A 23,158-nucleotide genomic window follows, 5' to 3' on the forward strand; every position below is an offset into this window, starting at 1 on the left:
CTCCAACAAGCAGCATCCAGGGAAAAGTCAGGGGAAATGGCAAAGAGGCCTGAAGGGAGAGGCCGGATTCTGCCCTGCTGCTCACCAGTTGCGATGTGGGTATCCATACATGGCGGGGAGGCAGGGCAGTGCTTGGTAAGTGGTGCGGCCCCGGGCATAGGTCTGCAGGAACAGCTGCTTGTAGGGACCAAAATTAGTCACTCCCACCTGGTCGTGGAGGAGCTGAAAAGAAAGAAGGGAAGCACCACACTTATTGGCTGGTCACTGCATAAGAGCAGTTCCAGCCCCACCCACAGCCTAGACTGGGATCTCATCCTGCCCAGACATTAGCCCCCCAGCCTATTAGAACTTCTCCTTTGTACCTGGGGAACTTGAAGCACAGGAAGGAGAAGTGACTTATCCAAGAAAACACAATGAGTCTGCGACAGAGAGTGAAAGAGAACCCAGGTGCCCTGAGCTTTAGCCAAGAAACTCTCCTCTTCCTTAGTGCGGTTAATTTAGTATTGCTAGGCAGTCACAGGAAGACAATGGGGTGGAGCTCCCAGAGCACTGGGGAGGGATTTGGCCCCATCTCCCCATTAACATCTCACCCCGAGAAGGGACCTCTAACGCTGTCCTTCAAACTGAACAGCATGGGGCATGAGACTATTGCATAATCGGCCTTGAGCACCCCTTATCAGCTGACACCCCTCTGCCCGACTACCCCTTGCTGGAAGGGGTCACAAACAGGAGGGGGAGAGGGGATCTCCAGGACTCTCCGGAGTAACTTACCCGCATGGCTGTCTCAAAGGAACCACCCAGGATGTGATCAACAGGCAGCTGGGAATTGTTACACCAGACCTAAGGGAGAGGAGGAAAAACGCATTTCAAGAGGAACTGCTGGGGGTTCATGCCTGCCCAATGCTACCCAGCACACACTCATCCCATTCAACACCAGCAGCAGGGCTCCAGCCACTTCTCCCAACAAGGCACCACCAGTTCCTGATGCTGATAATTAACCAGTGCAGGACGGTGAGCAGGAGGGACCAGACCAGGAAAGGCAGGTGCCCGAGACAGAAGGTTTCAGAGGCAGGCACAGCGGGTTTTTCCTGTTACCTGAGCTGGGCTGGTGCCCTTGGTGGGTGGCACAAAGAATCCATCCTCGGCTCCTCCTGCCAGGCCAGCAGGGACATCCTAGGGAGCAAATGGGGCACTTATTAGCTAGTCAATGCCGTGCTGGTGACAGAGAGCTCTGCAGCCTGGCACCGCACGGTGAAAGCTCACCCCTGGGCTGCCCTGTCAATGTACTTCAGCCTTAGCCTCAAGAATCACTTCTGAAAGGAGAGAGGGGAGTTTAGCCTCCATGGCCCATTCAATCTTTGGCCTCAGCTGAAACTGCCAAGAAGGGGACAGCTGAGGCATGGGCTAGTCTGACACACCCCTCCACGCATTTCATAGGCCAAACAGCCATCAGGACGCAATCACCAGAGCCCAGTGCCACCGAATCTTGGCTTTCACCTAAAACAGATGGATTTCTAGGGCGGGGGAAGGGGGGCAGGAGGGACCTCAGCCTGAACAAAGCGGGAAGCCATGTGGTGATGCTACAGGCAACCTGACACAGTAGCTCAAGAGTGTGAACTGCCCCATACATCACAGTGGGGCATTGGATTTCAGAGCCAATGACAACAATTGAACCATTGACATTAACCCTTTCACTGCTAATCACTTCAGCAGAAACATCCCGCCAGGATCTAGCACGGCCTCCAATTCTTCTTACTTTCCCAGCGCCCATCCCTCTTTCTTAAGGGCTGCTGCAACTCGGCTACTTAAGGCTCCCGACTCCTCCCAAGATCACCTCCTGATCCCACAGCTCCCTACCAGTTCAGGGGGAAGGTCCAAATCCTCTTCAACTTCCCATCCGCTTCCTTCCTCCTGTCCTTTACCAAGGGCTTCGTCCCCAAAGCCTTCCCCGGCATCCACAAAGCCATCTGCACGTTACAACAGAACTAGAGTCACAACTTGCTGGAGAGGAGAGAGAGACCCACACACTCCCCTGCATTAAGGGCTGCTCACGTGTTCTCACCTTCATCCAGCTGCAGCTCAGCATCCTCTCCCCAGCCTTCGGTGCCAACCGTGTCGATATCAATATCAGCAGCCAACGCCCCTCCTTTGCCTAGGGAAAGGGACATGATTCACTCATTCACCCCCCTTCAACAGGGTCAGATATCAGGAAGAACAGACATTAGGCTGGCCCATCACAGCCCAGCTCCTGTTGTCACAGATCTGTGCCACGTTAAAGGCCAAAGACATTTGAAGCATAGGTGAATTGCATCCAGGGGATTTCCTGGGAATGGTTTAAATGTCATCTTTAACAGGATACCAGCCTGCACCAGAAACCCGTGAGAAGCTAGATGTTTAACAGCTGGGCTGCAGGAGTCACGAGAGGGGATTAAAGCATGTCTAGCCCAGCACAATTAGAGTCAGTTCTGTTGCGATTAATTGGGCCTACAAATTTACCCTGATGATGAAAGTTAGTAAGATCTCACAATAACATATCACAGCAAATGTTGATGGGAAACGGTTCAATAGCCAGACAGACAGACTGAAGAAGGCCAAACAAAAAAGGCATCCTAATAGAATTCCTGGACTGTGTTAAGATCACGCCTGATAAACAAGAACAGCGTGAGACCCGAAATTAATCAATCAAAATTGGTGTGTCGGAAACGAGGCCTAAAGGGTGGACAAAATAATGAAGGGACGGGCTATTCCACCATTGCTCCCTTCTGGGGCCCTGACAAAAGAAGACTTTGGGAGGAAAGCTGCTACCACAGTGCTGGCTGGCTGAAAAATGAGAGAAGGTGAAGGAGGGACCCGGACCTTCTCTGTCCTAATCCTGAGAGACGTCTTGACCAGACCAGGCCAAAGAGCAAGCCCGATGACACTGCCACCCTCTAAATCCCAAAGACCATCTGGGATGGGAAACTCTCTCTTCCCCTCCATGAATACATCCTTTTCCTACCTTATTTCTTCTCTTTTCCATCTCTCTCCTTTTTCTTTCTGTCTGATAAGAATCTGGCTTAGCTGGCCAAGACTGCATATTTTGCAGCACTGCTGTAAGCTTGCAACCAGAGAAGCAGCTAAAAGCAATGCCTAAACAGCCCCATGCTGATACAAGTTTGCTAGATCTCAGAGTGACTAATAAGACCCTGTGCTATTCCTATGTTCTTCCAGCAGTGAGGTTGCAAGTCAAAGTCAATACTAGAGATAGAAAATGCAGCATCTATCTTTGCTGTTCTTTTCTCTCCCCTCGTGTGTGTGTTTTTGTCTTGTCTTTTAGGAACCAGGATCAGACTTTAACAGCAGCAACAATGACAACTTCTCTTTTCCCCAAAAGGACAGTTATTACCATCTTTAACACCATCTCAGAGACTGTCAAACGGGGTTTCTGTCTAAAACCTCTCTCCAGCTAAGGGGAAAGGGAACAAGGAATGTTAAAATGAATCCCGTTCATTTCCAAGGCTTCAACTCATTTGCTTCTTTTCTGAATCTTTAATACAAAGTTAAAAGAATTTGTAATAACGTGCCTGCCATGGCACTAAGCAGGCTGAGGTCTGTATAGCAAACCCCAGACTTTGTTTAACCCCGTTTACTATTGGACAGTGACCGTGTCCTGTTCACATCTTTGACTATTTGGGCCCATTCCATCTACATTAATACAACAGTTCCCAAGTACGCAATGCTACCTTTGCTAGCAATTGTTCCTTCAAAGAATCCCTTGGAGACAGTGAGCAATGGCCAGTTAGTGTCCAGAGGCATGATTGCAGCAGGGGGCTGGAGCAGCTTTGCATTGGGGTCAATGTCTGGAATCTGAAAAGAGAGAAATCCATAACTACAGACCATGGAAAGAAAACTCTTGGCTCAGCCTCCCCTCCATGTAATGCAAGGTGCTGGTCTCAGCCCTGGCTGGAGAGGGGGCTCTTCCTTCAGGGAGGGTGTCAACTAATGCCTTGACCTCATCAGCCCCAGTGCTAACTCCCACCGCTATCCTCTCCTCTTCCGGGTGGAGCCTGTGACCAGGCAGGAAGCAATGGCTGATCAACTAACCGTTTCCTTTTCTGGGTCAAACGTCTCCTTCAGACTCTCGGCTTCTTCATCCAAGCCATGGGTTGCAGCGGTGAGATAGGCCAGGGACTCTGAAAAGGCACACATCCATCCAATGATGGATCCATCATCTGTAGGGCCCTGCGTAAATCATCTTTTTTCCTTTTTTTTAGAAATGTCACGACAGTGTAAATGTAAAGTATTGAATTTCACGGAGTTTGCATGGAATGAATTTTACAAGGAAGTTCAGTCAATTTCAAGGAAAACATCTTTAGAAGACCACGGTTTGGGGGCATGGCCACAGATTCTGTGCCTCTGAAATCATGATTCACTCAAGACACTCAAAATGTTTCAGACTCTCCATATACCATACACATGCACTGCTTGGAAGGACCGGGGACTTCCTGTACCAGGTCTCTAGGCCTTGCTGAGATGAAAGTAAGACTGGCAGCATATACAGGGGCCCATCAGCCCCCACAGGCAGCACGGGAGGGGGTTGTGGGGTCAAGGAAGGAGGATGGACTGTTTTCTAGTGGTCAAAGCAGGCGATCAGGAGTCCCAGGACTATTGGTAGCTCTGTCACTAATTGTTTCCGGCTCTGTGCCTCAGTTTCTCTATCTGAAAAGTGGGGGTGATAATGCTGAGCTGCCTCCAGGGGCACTGCGAGGGTTAACATTTGGAAAACACTTAGGGAAAGCGTGATCCAACAATCCCAAATGAACAGGTGAAGTGCACCCATACAGTGGGGTCACAACCAGCCGCGATGCTCTTCCTGGCCCCCCTTTAGCTGTGGTTCTGGACAATTAAGTGGGAGGTAAAGCACAGATGCAGGAATTGACATTTACTGAATCTTTCCCGCTGTCCCACAACCCACAGGGCAGCAGCATAAGATGCTGGCGCTGCGATACTCACTCTGTCCGCAGTTCTTCAGGATCCTCACCCTCTCTGCTACATCTCCGAGGTACAGGGCATTCTGATAGTGGCCACTCATGTCTTTACGGATCTCAGCTAAACCAGAGGACGAGACAGAAACAGTCACCACTCCTCTGTAGTTCTCAGCCTCCTCTACGAGCTGTCCCTGCTCCCCTCTCTCAGGTGTAACTTGGCTCCATTATTAATTATTATTCTTTATTTGTATTGCAACAACATCTAGGAACCCCCCCATCACGAACCAGGATCCCACTGTGCTAGGCGCTGTACGGACACAACAAAAAGACCGCCGCTGCCTTGAGGGGCTAACGTTCTAACCCCCCTCCCGGGACTCACCTATCTTCATCATCTTGCGGAGCTTCTCCAGGTTGCCTGTGATGAGGTACAGGAAGGAGAGCCTGTCGAAGTTCTTGGTGCGCTGGTAGCACATCTCCACAATCTGATGGTTTCCCTGCAGCAAGGCCACCTCCCCCAGCTTCTCCCAGCAATTCTTGTCATCCAGAGCCTTGGCTGCCTCCAGAGCGATCTAACAGAACGCAGCAGACATGGGCACAGATGGAAGGAGGGTCCAGCAGATGCTGGCCTGGGACTCTGGAGACCTGGGCTCAGCTCCCTGCTCCACCTAAGATGTTCTGTGTGACCTTGGGCAAGTCTCTCTGTGCCTCAGTTCCCATCTGTACAATGGGGATAACAGCACTGCCCTACCTCACAAACATGTTATGAGGATACATTAAGGACACACTCTTGAGACTGTCGGATATCTGTGACAGCTGTTCCCTACAGCTCTGATCCAGCTGCATTATAAGGAAATAAAGCAGAGACATCTCTGTCCTGGCCCACTCCCCACACGTGGACTTTACCATCACTCTCAACCACAGCTCCAAACAAGTTGCAATCTGATCTTGATTCCTTTTCAGGAACTCCACATGGTCTGTGCCTCCAATCACATCCTCGTCTAGCCAAGTCCACTGCGGATCCACAGGCCCACCAAACCTTGTGCCCAAGAGTGGGGCCCTCCAGTTATTTCACATTAAATGGATTTCTAACACTCCTCTTTAGTACAGAGGTGCAGCTTGGGGAAACGACAGGGCCCATCATGCACTGCTCCAAGCAACCTTCTGTTCAGATTAAGATGGGCCATCGCCCGCAGGGAGCTGTAGACCCTGTGGGCTGGTATCTAAGTCTTAATGATGATGGCCAGCAGAGGCCTCAGGGTAGAATTTCTGAGGTTGTGCCTGGACCGCAGGATCTTTACTGCACCACCACAAGTTATCCAGAATGCAGATGAGCCTTTCCCCGAGACCATACCATAGAACATGCCACCTGCACAGGCAGTATTTCAGAGAGAGGTACCCATGCAGATACCCCCTTCCCTGCGCCAGTGCAGGCTGGCCTCTCACCTCAATATTGCCGCACTCCAGTGCCAGGCTGAACCGGGTCTTCTCGTCCTTTACGAAATGCAGTGCCACCTCGGGGTAGCCCTTCTTCTGCAGGTAGGCGATGATGGACTGGCCCACCAGCTTGGCGTTCCTCACCATGTGCAACACCTAGAAGGGAGGCAGCCAGGCAGAGGAATTGAGAATACCATATGGAAGGCATTATCCTATGGCACCAGGTCATGGAAAGATGCCATGCCCTGGCCCCTCACCTCATCATACTTCCTATTGATCAGCGCCAGCTTGAACTTGAACTCCGTGGGGTCGATGGTGAGGACCCTAGGTCGGCATTCCCTGTCTAGACAGTACACGTTGTTCCCCTTCACACGGGTGACATAGATAGGCAGGTCCAGAGTGCGGATGATTCCGTGATCCCTAAACCAGAAGACGACATATTTGTATGTTACCTAGTGTGACTCATTCTAACATCATGCGCCTCTCTGACCAGGTCCATTAGCTTGGGAGAAGCTACAGACTCACATACCTCTGTATATGGTCTTGCCACTAGCATGGGTTATATAACAGCAAGCCCTAGCCTAGTAAACAGGCCACCACAAGGACGGTGTCAACAAGAAAGAATCAAAAGGTACAGCTGAGCACCCACAGGCTACGCTGCAGGACTGCCTCACTCTACAGATCGCAGAACTGACTTTGAATCCAGTGTTGGGGAGTAAATATACCGAGCAAATTCCTTTTCTGCCTGAAAAGCTATTTAGGCTCCTGCAAGCTAATAAAGTGGCGAGCTAGCCTTTATTTGATAGTTCCAACTGCTCGGATGTGAGCTGATATGATAGAGGCAACTGAACTTTGCATGGTGGCTTCAATAAATTCCACCTCCATAAAAGCACAAGAGGGGAGATTGAGGAGAGGTTTTTAGCAGTGGTTTTGAGAGAGGGAGAGCTGATGCTGCGGGAGGGAGAGGCTGTTCCCAACAGAAAGCTGTTGGTGCCCGAAGTGAGCAGAGCCAGGTTCCAGGAGCTTGTTCTAGATGGTGGGGGTTGCAGACCAGGCTCTTGCATCCACCCTGGGGAGCTGCATGGAAGAACAGAGGGAGGGTCCCCCAGGGTTGTTCCTGACAGCAGGAGGTGCAGAGGAGAAGGCTCGCATATCCAGAGTGAGCAGGAATTGCCAAGGATCAGAAACTCAGCAGCTGAGGTGCAGCCCAATATCAAATCAAGCCCAGCCACATTTGGCGAGGGGGTCGTGCCAAGGACAGGTCCTTCAGAGAGCGGATTCAAGACACTCCCCCTTGACTCCTGAGCCTTGCAGGCAGCAGACTCACCCTGTGGTGACAGCGTATTTGATGTGGTTGCTGGTGGTGTAGATGAAGACACCGCTCTCATCCCAGGCGCCACTCTTGACACGGATATTCTCATGGATGTTACACAGGGACTCTAGCTTCCGGTTGCAGATCATGATGGCTGGAGAGGAGGAAGAGGAGGAAATCCAGAAAACCGTAAGGGTTACAGAATACCTGCTCATTGTGTCTGCCTTAGACAGCAAATCGCTGCACGGCAAAGCAGGGTGTGAATCTACCGCACACCAGCTGGCTGTGCCATAACCTCCCACATGGGCACTGCTAAGCACACTAGGCCCCGGCGTGCAGCTTGGTGTACTAAAGAGCACACAGTGGAGACAGGCAGAGCTGCTGAGAACCCTAAATGGGCATAAGTAGGAAAAAGGTACCTTACCATGCTTAGCCAGCAGAGCCACATGGGACATGTCAGCTGACCAGATGACATACTTCACTTTGGAGATCTTCACGGAAGCCTGGGTTCTGTAGGGGGGAGACGGGAATACCATAAGGGCCTCTTGCAGGGAGAGTGTCACCATATTCCTCACCAACTAAAAGAGCTATGTTATCTCTATTGACTCCCACTCCCAAGAACTCTGGGGCTTGACTGTCAGATACGCTAAGGCCCCTTTACACCATTCTGGCTCTGTAAAGTGGCATTAAAGTGAGCCTAAATGAAATTTACACTGCCAGACTAGTGTGAAGGGGCCATAGCGTATCTGAGAATTGGGTCCTCTGGAGTTTATCCTAGCCCAGGAGAAGTCCTCCGAAAGCAACACAGTCTGAGATATGTAAAATGACAACTTACTTTAAGTCCAAAATTCAGGTTTTATTTTCAGAGGCAGATTTTACAGAACACAGGAAAGTTTCCCATGCAACTTTTGTTTCAATACAACTTGATGCAAGCCATCTCGCAGTGCTAGAAACCCAGAGGCACCAGTCTTGGGACAGTGTATGAGAACCAGGAAGTGAAACGAACCAAGCTAGTTTTAACGCACAACACTGAGTGAAATGCAAAGTAAATCTATATGTAAATGCTTCAGTATTATTAATCTGGGATTCTAAAGTCACTGGTAGCATGCAAGGATGTCTAAAAGGCATAGTTTGTATATCAGCAGGGTCCTTTAAAAACTGAACCAGACGCAGCAGCACTGACAAATATATTGTAGTGATCAATCCTGCACTGGATTAGGGATTTGGCCAGATGCAGGGCCTCATTCTCTATTATCCTCTACCTCGTCTGATCAGTGCAAAGCGCTACCACATTCCGAGGTGGCAACATTTCACACTCACGGTGAACTAGTGTAATGATGTCACAAGGTGCAAGGCAACAGAGAGTCAGGGCCCTGACCTACACCAACGAGTCTTTCCCTTTGCCAGTCTCTATGATTTTGTAGTTGTAGTGATGGACCGGGGGGACATGCCCATTTTCCCCTGTGAAAGGTGACAATGCCTGCAGAACAAATTGCACCATTGCTACGTTTATACTTCGCTCCTTGTAACAGCTGTTACCTGTGATTTGGATCAATCTGACACAGCTTGCAGCTGACACTAGGTTTTGGAGCGTATTAATAGCCATGGTCTGTCCCCAAAAGGCACACATTGGCAGGAACAACATGAAATCTCTCCCAGCAGGTGGGACCTTACCGTTTCTGTTGCACATCAAAGAGGGTGATCGAGTCTGCATCCCTCAGTAACAGGTTCCCAGTGCCAGCATAGAAAATCTCATCACAGTTCGGGACCTGCACTTTCTTGGTAATCTCATTCTTCAGGTTCTTGATTAAGATCTGTCGTGCAGGGAGGGGGAAAATCAAGAGAGAGAGTTAGATAGGAAGAACCAAAAGATTTCCCTGCCAGAATGAAAATCAAATCTAAACACCAGATTTCTCTCTTCACTGTATTAAAAGAGAATATTTGGGGAAGAGTTGTCTAGCACTTGCAGCAGAAGTCTGGAAGAGGGCCAGGGGAGATTTCTCTTCCCCTAGAAGAAGCCAGGAGGGTCTGAAGTGGGAGCAGGGGGGGAAAAATGGAGATCCTTCTTCGTTACAACAGCAAAGGGGTTTGTTTGTTGAATGGGGAAAGGAAGTGTTCAAATGTATCGACACTTAATATCTAGAGGCCCAATGAAAAATGGAGCCCACAAATCATGATCAATGGTCCATATGCTGGTTGGGATCCTACCCAACCTCCACTTTGACAGGGTGGAGAGGAGCTGTTTTTTCTGTTCTCATGGTGCCGTACCAGGAGGAGGGAGAAAACATCACACCTCCATATCTCTTTGGCTAGTGAAGTTCAACCTTCTGGTAAGATTTCCAAGCACTGTCCATGAGAGGGTGTATGGGTAGAGAAGATACAGTGGAGAAAAAGTAGAGAGCTCAGTGTAGGGAAAGAAACAGAAATTAAGGGTTGGAGGAAGAGAGGAAGCAGTAGACACTGAAGAGGCCAATCCAAGGAAAGAAATCGGAGAATGAAGCCAGGAAGGAAGGAAGGAAGAACAAAACTAAGAGATGTAGCAAGCTTTCAATGTCTACTCACCAAAAGTAGCCTAACGATACAACTAAATACAACAGAAACTAAATAGTATAAAAACTATTTTATTTAAATTGCAAGAGACGTGCATGACAGCAAAAGTATTTTTCACCATGGCTAGCTGGTGTTGGTGAACATTAAAAACAAGAAAGGACAAAAACTATTTTCATTAGTTTAAATTTCATTTCTATATTAAGCTTCCTTTTTTACCCAACTTCAGATCTTCCCGACAGCACCCCACCAATACACTTGAACTGACAACAATTTGATTAGCCGTTTCTGTCTCTCCCGCTCCATGCACACACACTTTCAAATGACAAAACACAGTTAAACAGAGGACCCTGATGCGCGTGGCCCTTACCGAATGCATGCGATCCAGGACTGCAAAGCGGTTGCGAGCTACCCACACAGCTGTCAGCCCAGAGGAACGCTTCCCTTCCGGGGCTGGGAAGAGCAAAACACAGGCAGCGAATAAAACCTCTGGCAGGCTCGTATGGCAACACATTAGTCAGTCTTGTTTGATTCCATCTTGGCTGAGTTGGATCAGCTGCTTCCTACTAACTCAAATTTAACCTGAGGCTATTCACAAGATTCATTTCCTCCCCCACCACCCTTTCAGATCTCAGCATGGCCAGCGCCAGCCCTTCTCTCTAGCCAAGGCCCAAGATAAGTGGGTGCCTTCACAGCCAACACCACTGCCTGGGGGAGAAGCAGGCCATCCTGGGTGACAGCGCATTCGATCAAACTAACGAGCAAAGCCTCACTGGCCAAACAAACTGAGAGCAGCGAGGGTCCCGGCTTCAATGTAAGCCCCCCTGCCGGGGCTACCCGGCATAACGAGCTGGAGGAGAATGAATGCACTTTCCCTAGCGTGCAGCTGCTCCCTCGTTTTTAAAATGCTAATATGAACACAGTGCTGCGTGTGTCACACGGGAATGGAGAGAACTGTACTGCAGGACCCATTGCAGATGTAGCGAAGGCTTCCGCAGCAGTAATACAGGTGGCGTGTGCTAAGGGGTGGGGGAATAGATAACCCCGGGAGAGACCTGCTGCAGTTACAGTAAAACAAAGTGATTGTCCTACTCTTGGGCTCCCAGACTCTTTCCTCGTCACCACCCCACTATTCATGATAGTTGCGTGTTAAGGGAGATACGCTAAGGATATCGGAGATCCAGACAGTCACAATTGTCAATGAGACCTTACCAATTCTGCTTGTGACAGATCAGTGCCCCAATGAGGGGAAAAGGGGATCAAGTCTCATGTACTCCATACGGTAAGTTCTTGTAGTTAACAACACAAGGCTGGAGACCTGGATTCTATGTCCAGCTCAGACAAGGTTTTTCTATTTGAATGATGGTCATATGGCTTTCCCTGAGTTTACGCATCTTTAAAGCCAAATTATTACTGGCCTCTCTGATTGGTTCACGTCCGAGGAACTTCCCTCATTAATATTCATCATATAGAGATGCTCAGATAGAAAGTGCTTGAAACATTCCTGTTACCCTACATATTTTCTTTACGATAGAAGGTTGTGTAATGATCTCCTTTGTGGCTGTTCATTTTCTTCCTTGGCCCAAAAGCCCAGATTTATTGACTTGGCTTTTCTCCAGATTTTGGGTGCCCAATTGGAGACACCTTTAAAAGGGCTTCGTTTTCAGAAAGCACTGAGCATTTGCCCTCTGAAAAATTAAGTTCTTTAAAGGGGTCTCAACGTCACATGCCCAAGCCCACTAGTCAATTTTGAAACTTTCAACTGAAATGTGTGAAGTACAATCAGTACTGTTCAATATAGTTAACATATATTAAGGGACTAAAAAAGCCCCTCTTTGCTTCCCATCTCTAAGATATACCAGCTGACTTTCGTGCCAAAGACAGTTCTCTCCATTAGACCTGCATAAACCAGTAAAGTTACTAATGAGTGAGCTGGATTCTAGTCTGCCTCATATATCACCCCCAATGCTGCCAGCTAAGTACTCAACCTAGAATCTTTACTGCCGTGACGACAGAGGCAGGAAGAATCCAGCTGGAATTTCAGATCCCAAGTGGAAGAAAAAAAATGAATTATGTTTTGACTTGTAAATTGAGCAAATCTGATCTGGAATTTGCAGAGAGAGAATATGAATATTGGGCCCCAGCAGTGTCACTTTTACAGCCGCTTTTCAGACTATAAACCCACTTTGAATATAACGTATCTGGGTGAAATCCATCTCCACTGACAAGGCAGGGAAGCTGCCTGCTGTGTCGAAAGAGAAAATGGAAATGTCCTAATAATTGAATTATAAAATATATATTTGCAGCTGTAAAGTTTGGGATGAACATGAATTTTTCAGGTCAATGTACCACGTGATATAGTAAGCAGGAAGGCCTGCCAAATGACGCACACTACATGAGCTACAGAAAACGTAGGGAGAGAGTGCAACAAAGACTTGGAGAACAGCAGCTTTTTTACAATGGGATAGAGGAGGTGGGGGCATGACTGAAGAAAAGGAGACTAACAAAGAAAAATGCAACACATTAAACGCCTACCATCAGGGTTCTGGGAATCTGCATCCTTTGGGATGGTGTACAGGTCATAGGTGCTGTTCTCCAGGTTACTGGCTCTCTTAGGGAAAAAGAAATATACACACACATATATGCGCACAGTCTACTCATTCTTCCCTCTACAGAGAGAATTTAGTTGCAAAGAATAGTGGGACGAAGTCATCACCCTTGAATGTTATCCAGGATACCAAGGTGATGGGCACCCTTTTGTGTTTATGGGAGACAGTGAGGAGACCCTTAGCTGGAAAACTCCACACAAACCGGTCTCCAGTCTGGCAGCACATCCTGCCCAGATTCTCAGTGATGGGACTGTTCTGTAAGACGGAGGCTAACTAGTGTTAGTTCTAACCAAACCCTGAAGACATCATTCACGCCCCCACCTGTCCAGCTTCCTTTTCGGGGCTGGCTTACCGTGCAGAGCAGGACAGCATTCTCAGCTGGGTTGTACGACATGTTGAACACTGGGAACTTGGAACCACTGAAGGAGAGACACAAAGAGAAGAGAAAGCAAACAAGGCTCACGCCCCTGTGGGATGGTGCTTGGTTTGTTGCTAATGTCCCAGAATGCATCTTCCTGGGATAGCACGGATGCCTGAAGGGCCCAAGACAAGTCAATTCCTGCCAGTTTCCCAGCCCCCCAACACTCATGGCACAGTTCTCAGTCATTGGCCTCTGCTGACAATAGGGACAATTAGCATTAATGGTGACAGTGATTTACGTGAAGGACACCTTACCCCACAAGGACCTGGACTGAGACCTATCACTCTTGTCACAGAGGTCACCGAATGGCCATTACCCATTTTGGAACAGTCTAGAAGTTCAAGGCTCTAGAGCCTGTTATCTACTCCCCAAGCCCCCTATCAAAGGTTACGTTTGCATTTGACTGAACCATCGATTTGAAATCAACCTGAGGGGAAGGAGGAACACAGCGCAGCTTGCATATCTGCAACGGATTAACCGGGAGCTCAGGGCAGCGGCGTTTATCTGTGTGCCAGAACTGCCCCACCACCCGGGCCCCCTCACCTTCTCAGCTGCATGACAGCAACATCTTTGGAGCTGTTGAAGTCAAGCTGGCGCAGGAAACGGTCCTTCACGTAATACAGCATGTTCCCGTGCACCGCATAGGCAGGCCGCTCACGCTCCAGCTTGAATACGATCATGCCACCATCATGGCCTGGGAAAGGAAAGACAGGAATCACCGCCGGCCATCACGATTCAATCCAACAGGGCAGGGACTAGCTGTCTTTCCATTCTGCCTCCATAACAGAAGGGTTACTCTGGATGGGGAAAGAGTATTCCCAAGGGAACTCAAGGGGGCTGAACGCACACACTGCACGACTGGCTGACAGACAGCATTCAACAGTCACTTCACCTTGATCGAAAGGGTGAATGCCATTCCCTACCCCATTAGCAGCTGCCCCTATTTGAAGAGATGGTTGGCCCCATCTTTCTTCCTTTACGTTAACCAGTCAAGCCAGGCCCTTGGCCTCCTTCCTGGGGACTATTCAGCACAGGGCATGCCTCCAACACAGGATCCCAGACACAGGCATTTAGGTGACTCCATCTCCTGTGGCTATAAGGGTTGGGGCATGGTAAGACTGGTGGATTTTATTTGTATTACAGTAGTCCCTCGAGGGCTCAGTAAGAGATCAGGGCCCCATTTTTCTAAGGGCTAATCACATTCACAGAGTAAGAGACAAGCTCCACCCCAAGGAGCTTATAACCTTGGTTTCTGCCTAGAATCATATCCCCAGTTACATCCATTCAGAATGTCACTGCAAAGATCATTTCCCCAGCCCCTCACTTTGACCACATCATCCCTCTCTCCACAGCCCTCTGCTGTCTCCCCCTTCTCTACTAGGAATATAAGCTACATGTCTTTGCTTTTGAGGCCCTTCATGGCTTATCCCCAATCCGACTATCATCTCTCATATGCTATTGAAATGTTGACTCCTGCCTCCGATCAGCTCATGCTGCCCGCCTCCATCACCCACTTGTTAAGTTTTCAAACAAGCACCTTCATGCTCTCTCTCGTGCCTGCCCTTGAGAGGAGCTTACTGTAAACACCTGCAAAACTCCCTCATTACACACCTTCAAATCCCTCCTTAAAACTCTCCTTTACCTGACACCTAAAAAAAACATTGGTTAGTCCGCTGGTTTTTGAGACCACTGCCTGTCATGCCGACCAATATTATTTCCATGTACTCCACCATCTGTCTGTACCCATTTGTCATCTCCTGTCTTACACTGTAAGCTCTTTGAGGCAGGGACTTTCTTTGCTCTGTGCATACCACCTAGCACCCTGGGGTCCTGCTCCATGACTGGGGCACCTAGACAGTATGGGAGGCAGTATGGCAATATCTCAACCTATTTACCATTGTGGGCCGCATATGCAGCTCTCTCTGTGTTGTGTGAGCTGCATCCACACAATATATATACTACCTATATGGCCCTGAAGATGTCACATGGGCGGCAGCTGTGTGCTGATTGGGCCACAGGTTGAGAACCACTGCACTATGGGAGTATCAATCAGAAGCATTTTAGCCCCTCCAGTACTTTTTCTCTAGGGTAAACCAGACCTTATAAAAGAGCATCTAACCCACGAACAGGGCTCTGATATGTCCTAACAGACCCCATAATCCCTTCCCCTCATCACAACCTGCCAGAACTTGGAAGGATTACTTTTACCTGCAGCAAAGAGATTGAGATTGGGGTGAGCAGCCAACACCCAAAAGCGATCATGATCTCGGCGGAAGGTCTGGACGCCCGTGCTGGGTGGGGGAACGAGAAGCAAAATGAAGCAAAAGCCTTGCAGTAAACACCAGTTTGCAAAAGAAGATATGGAGCCTAAAGGTCCAGAATGTACGTAGCACTCCCTGGGGGAGTGTGACACTAGGCAGCCCTGTATTCACACCCTACAGCAGTAATATCTGTACAAACTATGCCTTGTGAGATAGCATCTGAAACCTAACAACATGCTGGTCATCAATATCATTGCAAAATGCATGTGTTAACAGTACCTGTGAAGTTATGAATTCCCTCTGGATGACATTACTAGAAAATGTTTAAGACCAAGAGGCTAGCCTAGGGAAAAGTGGTAAACCAGTCTGTCCTGGACAAAGGAATATGGGTTTACCTCGCTTTACATATTAGCATTAAACAAAGCCATGGAGCTAAACCATCCGGGCTTATCCTGATCCTGAGACACAAAGAATTAACATTGTTCCTGAATCCTAGAGAGACACAGGGGACAATCCCCAGGACGCCTTCCTGACTTGTAAGACAAAGACACATCCCTTGGGGGTAAAGTAATAGAAAAAAACCTCCATCTTTAGCCTCCACCCTAAGAGACAAACAAACCAAGCAATTGGATCTCCGTGATGGGTCCTGGTCAGGTCGGCCAGTAAGAAGCTGAAAAGACAACTGGATGTTGTTCAAAGACTGTATCTTCCTACGCTAAAGTTTTAGTCTTTTTGATGAATGTTTTCACTTTTACTTGCTTGTAAGTATCTCAGCCTTTATTCCTTTCACTTGGCATCACTTAATCAGTGTTCTTCTGTTAATGAACTTGTTTTATTTTCACTATAAGCCAACTCAGCGCAGTGTTTGAAGGGAAAGGTGTATTTCGTCCAGTTCAAGTAATAAGCTGTAATGTACTCACTCTTTAACAGAGCAGCAAACTTAAAACCTTCTGTGATTATTAGTGATAGGCACCATGAATTGCAGAGAAACATCTCTGAAGAGCTCGGAGGCTGGAATTCATTGATTGTTACCTGCTAGGCAAGGTTTGGGCCAGGAGAGCCTTGAGGGTGAGGAAGACAGACTCGTGTGGAAGGGACCTGACACAGTCCAATCTCTAGCAAAACTACCTGTCTGCCTCAGCAAGAGGGAACAATGGCACTCAGCTCTGGGTATCCCCAGCAGTATTACAGGGAGGCAGTAGTGTCCGGTAGTTAGAGCAGGGGACTGAGTGTTAGGACTTCTGAGTTCTCTGCTTTGCTCAGGAAGGAAGGATGTTCTAGGAATTATTCTGGGAAGTGGGGAATCAGGACTCACAGGTACCATTCTCACCTCTACCACTGACTCACAGACACAGCAGACATGGGCCCCGATTCTCATTTACACTAAAGCCTCTTTAGGCTGTCAGAGCGGAGTCAAGGTTTCAGGGTAAACGAGCAGAGTCAAGGATTGACGTTTGTCCAAGTGATTATCAAGATTCACTGACCACAGATGTAGCACCCCAAGAAGTCCACTCCAGTTTTAGAGATACTTCTGCTTCCAACAGCATTCCCTATTTTAAACACAGGGAATATTGCTTCGTTGGTAACAGCTCTAAAACCAGAATTAACTTTTTAAGTATGCCCATTGTACATATAAACCACTGCTTTGGCCCACTCAGTAGCTCTCTCAAGAGAGTGATACTCATCCAAATATGAAACCAATAAATATATTACATACATTCAAATCATTTCCATCAGAGAGGTCACTAAACAAGCTGGCTCCTCTCACGACTGTTTCCAATCATTTACAAACCTAGTTTTCCTCCTTATACTTAACAGCTGTCTCACAGGGAAAGGGTGGGTTCATTCGTGTTTGAGACGATCTTTGCAAACACAGCAACTGATGTTGTTTAAAGACTGCATTTGGTTTTGGGTTTTTTTGGTTTTTACTATAAAATGAGGACATTTAACAGAAATAACAGGCCCGTCAGAAGCCTAGCAAGTGGCAGAGCACTCACCGTTTAGACATATCCCAGACACGGATGCTCTTATCTTCTGAATTGCTGAGGATCAGCTCCTGCCGTGGGTGAAAGACGGCACAGGAGACATTGTTGTAGTGTCCACGGCAGGTGTCAACCTCCCAGGCCTTTGATTCTAACCAGGAGTGGAAGAAAATGAGACAGGGTCACATTTAAAAGCTCTTGCTGTTCCTGAGCTATGAGCAGTGATATCAAATGTTCCATATCCTTCTCTGACTTATGCGTTTTCTCCAGCCCAATCTCTCTATTGTAGCTTCTGACCTGTACTGCAACTGAAAAAGCACAACTAACTGACACAAACTAAAACACTCAAAAGTTGCTAAACTTTAGTTACATCTGAATCTCTCGGATAAGAAAGATCAGCTGAGGCAACTCTGCTGACAGTCCCCAGATTTGAGCATGCAGGCACTTCGTTCTGGAAGAAGCACCTTTGGCAACGGAATGAAATTCCTTCGTTGGTCCCTCAGCCTGAGTTTGACAGACCTCAGGGCACAAAGCTAGGCTCATCTCTTTACTCTAGCCTTTGCTTGACGGTAGATGAGCTACAAGAGAAGCCTTATGGGGCTTGGCTGGAGAGTTGGGCTTTCCCCAGGTTGTTCCTCCAGTGCAATCTTTGGGTCTGGTGGCAGAGGATTTATACTTCAATGTTGCCTGTTTCCAAGCACTTTCCAAGCGTACACATTCACACTCAGATTCATGTCACAGGCACGTTTATAAATAAACCAGGCTCCCATCCCACTCTCCCCAACCTGTTCCCTCTCTTCTCTCCCAAAGAGGTTCCTTTGGGGGCTGCTTCTCACCATTCATCCTCCAGATCTTCACCTGCCGATCATCAGCACCAGACACAATGAGAGGCATTGTGGGGTGGAAGGCAGCCCAGTTCACCCCACGATCGTGTCCCTGTGGGATGGGAGAAAAGGGTCTCACACCAAGCCTGGGGCTCCATGGGGTCAGCACACAGAGATGGAGGAACCAGAAAAACTGCTCCAGCAAATAGGATACAACCTGCAGACTTCAGAATGACTCATGAGGGTCTGCAGCTAGCTCCTGTGGTTTTCATTCTGGTGGACTGAACTTCATGGATGTGCCATGATACTCATACTAGATGCTCACAGACCAAGGCTGCCCCTGTACTATTAAACTCTGCAGATAGACTTTCCCACCCATCCTGGCAATGGTGAAAGCGGAAGATAGGATTCAGGTGGCTTTACGAGTGTGTTATCTACCCCGAGGGGTAGCAAGATGACACAGAGGAAGTGACGCACAAGCTCCAAGCATACCACCACTCCTCTTATCGCTTCCCCCAGTGGGACTGCAACTGTGATCAATTACAGCAACATCTGCTAGGACAAATGTGGCCCAGTAGCAACAATGGAATCTCATTATCCCATCTTCACACAACTTGACTGGCTTTCCATTCTGTTCAGAATTGCTCTCCTTGGTAAAAACCCACAATGGACCTGATAACAACATTGCCATTTGTACTGCAGACAAGTCTGGGTCCCCAGTCATGGATCACCGTTGACTTTACCTTTTAGATTTTAAGCTCTTTAGAATAAGGCATTCCTTATCCCCAAAGGAACACATGAATTCATAGAGCCGTATCAAGTCTCTTAGCCCCATTGTACAAATGATCCTAAAACAGGTTTGAGAAACAAAGGGAGAAGGAAGCTATCTTAAATAGAGCTGAATAAGCTATGCTACACACACACACACACACACACACAGTACCTCAAGAACATGTTTCACCACCGCATCTGTCGTCCCGAACAAATCCACCCCAGTAATTCCCCTGACATCCGACTCCACAGCTCCAGGAGACAGATTCTTCTTCCTTAGGCCTTCAAGAGGGAAGCAGAAGCAGGAGTGGAGGAAGCAAACACAAGGTTACCAGACAGTGTACTAACTCAGAGACATGTAAGTCAGCGCCCTCCTGTGCCGTTCACAGGTGGAGAAAAGGAGGAGAAATGAGAGAAATATCAAGGATTCCCTTCCCCTTTCCCCAAAAGCACAAGCTCAGACAAGGTGCACAAAGATCAAACTTGGCAATAAAATGCTCCAAACAAGCAGCCATTTCTCAGCTAGCTGGGATTGATAAGCAGAGCGGCTGCATTGGAGGGACACTGTCACGCGAATTCCTCTCTCTCAAGCTCCCAGTTTGAGCTTGCACCTTTAGGGGGCTTTCATCTATGCCAGTTTGATAGGTGCTCTTGCTGTCAGCTTTTGCTTGTTGACTTGGGCCATTTGTGTGGACATCTGAGTCAGTTGCAACTGATATACCGCCTCTTGAGTAGTCTTTAAGGTGACCAGGGATCTGCAAATTCTCCAAGGCACCAGGAATTGGGGAGAAATACAGCTCATCTGAAGGACACAGGTAAAGAGGAATAGCTTGATTTTTTTAGGAAGTGGTGACAACCCACAACTCTAACAAGTGTTCAGTGGAAGTTCAGTAACTCCAAATGTCAGCCCAGAATTCTTTGGCAACTTCTCCGATTGTTGTTACTGAACATACTCCAGTAAATTCAGTCCCAACATTCGATCAACCCCACCTTAAAATGGTTTCAATGTGATGAGGGAATAGCCCCTAGATTCTAGATAGCTTTAAAATAGTCCACCACAACATGCTAAAACCAGACTGACAGAACCTTTAACTTGTTGGGGGTTGCAGATAGGATACTGTCCGGGAAGGGGCTATGCTGTGGAATTTGTTTCTGCCAGAGACCAGGCTAAGACGCTTTAAGGATATGACTCAAAGTGGAACTCTTCTGGTAAGTTTTTGTTGAAGAACCAAACAGACATGGCCCCAGCAGTGCACTCTAGGAAACAGAGTGGAATTTAGACTGATTCCTGAAGGGTTGTGAATGGGGTGTATAACTTTTTCCCAGTTCCTTAAGGGAATCAGTGTATTTCTAAATCTCTGCAGTGACAATTATAGGGACTGGCGCCTTAGAAACAACCACCTGTATATATAAAACTCACAGTACTTTGTGTTGTGCAGTGGTATAACCTTTCCTTCCAGGGGCACAGTGACCATCACAGGGAACGTTACAACTTTCCATTTATACAGTATGCCAAACAAAACAGAACAACATTAACTGCTCCTTCACCAGAAACTGAAATACCTGCACCAGGGAGAAATTGAAATGAGCATTGCCAAATGAAAGCCTAAGCTTAGGAGAAAAAAGGCTTGAGACTTTTAAACAAAGGAGTTAGAAACAAAACTTTATACCAGACTTTTAAACAAAAAATACTTGAATGTGGGAGCCAGACTTGAAATTGACCAGGAACAAAGTGAAACTGACTGAGTTGGCAAGGTCATTGGCCAAGGTGGATGACCTGCAAGAGAGGATCAGACAACATTGGGTTTGACAAGTTTTGGGTTTTTTTTTTTTTAAATTCTCAGTTTTGATCTTCTCAGGTGTTAATAACACAGGGGAGATTTAAAATAAGGGGATCTTAACAGTGCCCCTTTGATAAGATCTGTAAGATTTGTCTAACGAGAGTGGCCTGTTAAACAGTGAATCACGAGTAGGTGTGAACATTACACATACTGAATCTCAGATGCACACACAGAGGGTCCAAATGACAACGGGGAGCCAGACCAAGAGAAGGGGGGTGATAGATGCATAATTCAGAGAAACTGTGGAAAGTGGAAACAGAGGAATCTTCAAAGAACAGATACTTGAGCCTTCAACAGGCCAGTGGAATGGACTGTAACGACAGGTGAAAAATTTCTGGGTTGACTGCACAAATCCAGAGGGAAGGCAGGACACTTGCAGAATGTACCAGCTTCCTGTGCGGCTCTGGGGAGGGGGCGAAGGAGAGGAGAGGGGTTGGGAGCAGCGTGATAGATATTAGATATGCCGAGGATAGCTGTTACGAAAGAGCGTGGGAAAGGAGCCTGTGCTCAGCATACCCAAGAGCATTCAAATAAAAGAGCAGATGTTAAGAGGGGTCACTGACAGTTCAGGAAAGAGATCTACTGAAAAGGACCGGATCCTGACTACAACCTGACAGCTTGTGGGAGAAGGGCAAAGGAAGAGGAAATTCCTGCAGCATCAGGAGGTTTCTAGGATCCCCTTTCCAGAATGCAATGGCCAGAGCCACACAGAGGCATTGTAGCCAACTAGAAGCTCAAACTATGGACCCATGTTAGCTGCAAGAGCCCGGGGCACCTAGGCTGTGATCTCCTCCACTCTCCCAATCAAGGCTGCATATCAAGGGGCTGCCACCTACCCAAGGGAGAAACCAAGGAAGGGTTCTTGGGTTTTGACCAACCTCTTCATTCTGGTCTCATGAGCCTTCCTCCCCTTATAATCCATCAGCACTCACAGCATTAGCTCTGTGGCTGAAATAGTGCAGTACTGGGGGTGATGGGGCAGTGTCTGTCAGCTGTCACTACATACTCACTAGGGGGCCTTGCAGTAACGTAGTCTGCCCCACAGCGCCCCCATCTGGGACTCTTAGCATCACCTCTGATGTTCCCAGCCCCCAACAACCTGTGTTCCAGATCTCCTCAATAGCAGGATGCTGGATTACCAGCCAAACCTCTCAGGCTGACTCTCCCTGCTTGGAAACTAATCACCCAGCTCTACTGAACAAAGCCCTGAAAGCACAAGAAGCAACAGACATTAGCTCTTGAGATGGGAAAGAGAGGTTAAAGGAAAGCTGTTTTATTTTACAGGACAAAAAAAAAAAGCATCTTCCCATGCAGGTTAATGAGAAGAATCTTCCATCAGGGTTAATGGTAACAGGGAAGCAGAACAGACAGGAGGTTATTTTGTAATAATGTTAGTGTCACGAGCAAGAGACTTCACTCCACAATATATGGCAATTGCATTATGTCATGTCACAGCTTTTCATGCATTTTGATACAGCAACTAGAAGCCAGCTCACGCTGGCTACATTGACACTCGCTCTCAGGAGATTGGCAGAACAAGGACCCCGCAATTTTTAACTTGTGAATCTGTGTTGGAGAAAGATGCTAAATTGACACCCATGGAGACAGAAGGCCTCTATCCACAGAATAAATACATCATCGGTAACAAGAAGCAATGCATCCCCCACACTGCCCTGGAGTGAGAGAGTTCAGTCTCATGGCCCACACATTCCTTGGCCTCTTTGCTGAAACTGCTAAGAAGGGTGAAAACTGTGCGGTGATTAGGTCTCTGGACAATTTGCCACTAGGAGAGGAAACAAGACCCACCAATTCATTTTACTTAAACCAAGAACATAACTCAGATTAGGGGTGACCTTGCAAAAATCCCACCCACACTCAGTTTGTTCTCCCACTAGCATTTAAGCCAGGTGATGATTAAATGTAGTGGCAACTAAATCAATAATTCAGCATCTATAGCAGAGTCTCTAAAACCCCCTCATCACAGATCAGCTGGAAAAAACTGTACTCTCTCCAAAACCATTTGGCTATAGGAACTCTGCTGAGAGCGTGTGTGGGCTGAATGCAGCAGTGAGGTTACAGGGAGAATGGATGTTAAGCTCCCCATGCTGGCAATAGAGAAGAGGGACAGGTTTTAAATATTCGGAGAGCCTGTCCCCAGCTCCTATTGACGACACAGCTGGTCACGTCTG

At 47.8% G+C, this 23,158-nt stretch overlaps 1 protein-coding gene across 1 annotated transcript in view; it reads right to left on the minus strand.

Annotated features, from left to right (window-relative positions):
- Positions 1 to 23,158, minus strand: part of COPA (COPI coat complex subunit alpha) — a 32,622-nt gene that overhangs the window by 4,002 nt on the left and 5,462 nt on the right. Inside the window, exons 7-28 of the mRNA XM_038382718.2 lie at positions 19,301 to 19,410; positions 18,370 to 18,469; positions 17,549 to 17,684; positions 15,499 to 15,581; positions 13,834 to 13,984; positions 13,222 to 13,288; positions 12,796 to 12,871; positions 10,631 to 10,713; positions 9,388 to 9,527; positions 8,138 to 8,223; positions 7,729 to 7,867; positions 6,659 to 6,821; positions 6,411 to 6,557; positions 5,347 to 5,536; positions 4,993 to 5,088; positions 4,084 to 4,172; positions 3,723 to 3,846; positions 2,063 to 2,152; positions 1,858 to 1,967; positions 1,096 to 1,173; positions 772 to 840; positions 86 to 222 (exon numbers count right to left, since the gene is read on the minus strand). Coding sequence (XP_038238646.1) covers positions 86 to 222; positions 772 to 840; positions 1,096 to 1,173; positions 1,858 to 1,967; positions 2,063 to 2,152; positions 3,723 to 3,846; positions 4,084 to 4,172; positions 4,993 to 5,088; positions 5,347 to 5,536; positions 6,411 to 6,557; positions 6,659 to 6,821; positions 7,729 to 7,867; positions 8,138 to 8,223; positions 9,388 to 9,527; positions 10,631 to 10,713; positions 12,796 to 12,871; positions 13,222 to 13,288; positions 13,834 to 13,984; positions 15,499 to 15,581; positions 17,549 to 17,684; positions 18,370 to 18,469; positions 19,301 to 19,410 — 2,464 coding nt within the window. The remainder of the gene's footprint in view (positions 1 to 85; positions 223 to 771; positions 841 to 1,095; positions 1,174 to 1,857; positions 1,968 to 2,062; positions 2,153 to 3,722; positions 3,847 to 4,083; positions 4,173 to 4,992; positions 5,089 to 5,346; positions 5,537 to 6,410; positions 6,558 to 6,658; positions 6,822 to 7,728; positions 7,868 to 8,137; positions 8,224 to 9,387; positions 9,528 to 10,630; positions 10,714 to 12,795; positions 12,872 to 13,221; positions 13,289 to 13,833; positions 13,985 to 15,498; positions 15,582 to 17,548; positions 17,685 to 18,369; positions 18,470 to 19,300; positions 19,411 to 23,158) is intronic.

The sequence above is a fragment of the Dermochelys coriacea genome, chromosome 24 (assembly GCF_009764565.3).
Source record: "Dermochelys coriacea isolate rDerCor1 chromosome 24, rDerCor1.pri.v4, whole genome shotgun sequence".
In the NCBI taxonomy this organism is placed as follows: Eukaryota; Metazoa; Chordata; order Testudines; family Dermochelyidae; genus Dermochelys; species Dermochelys coriacea.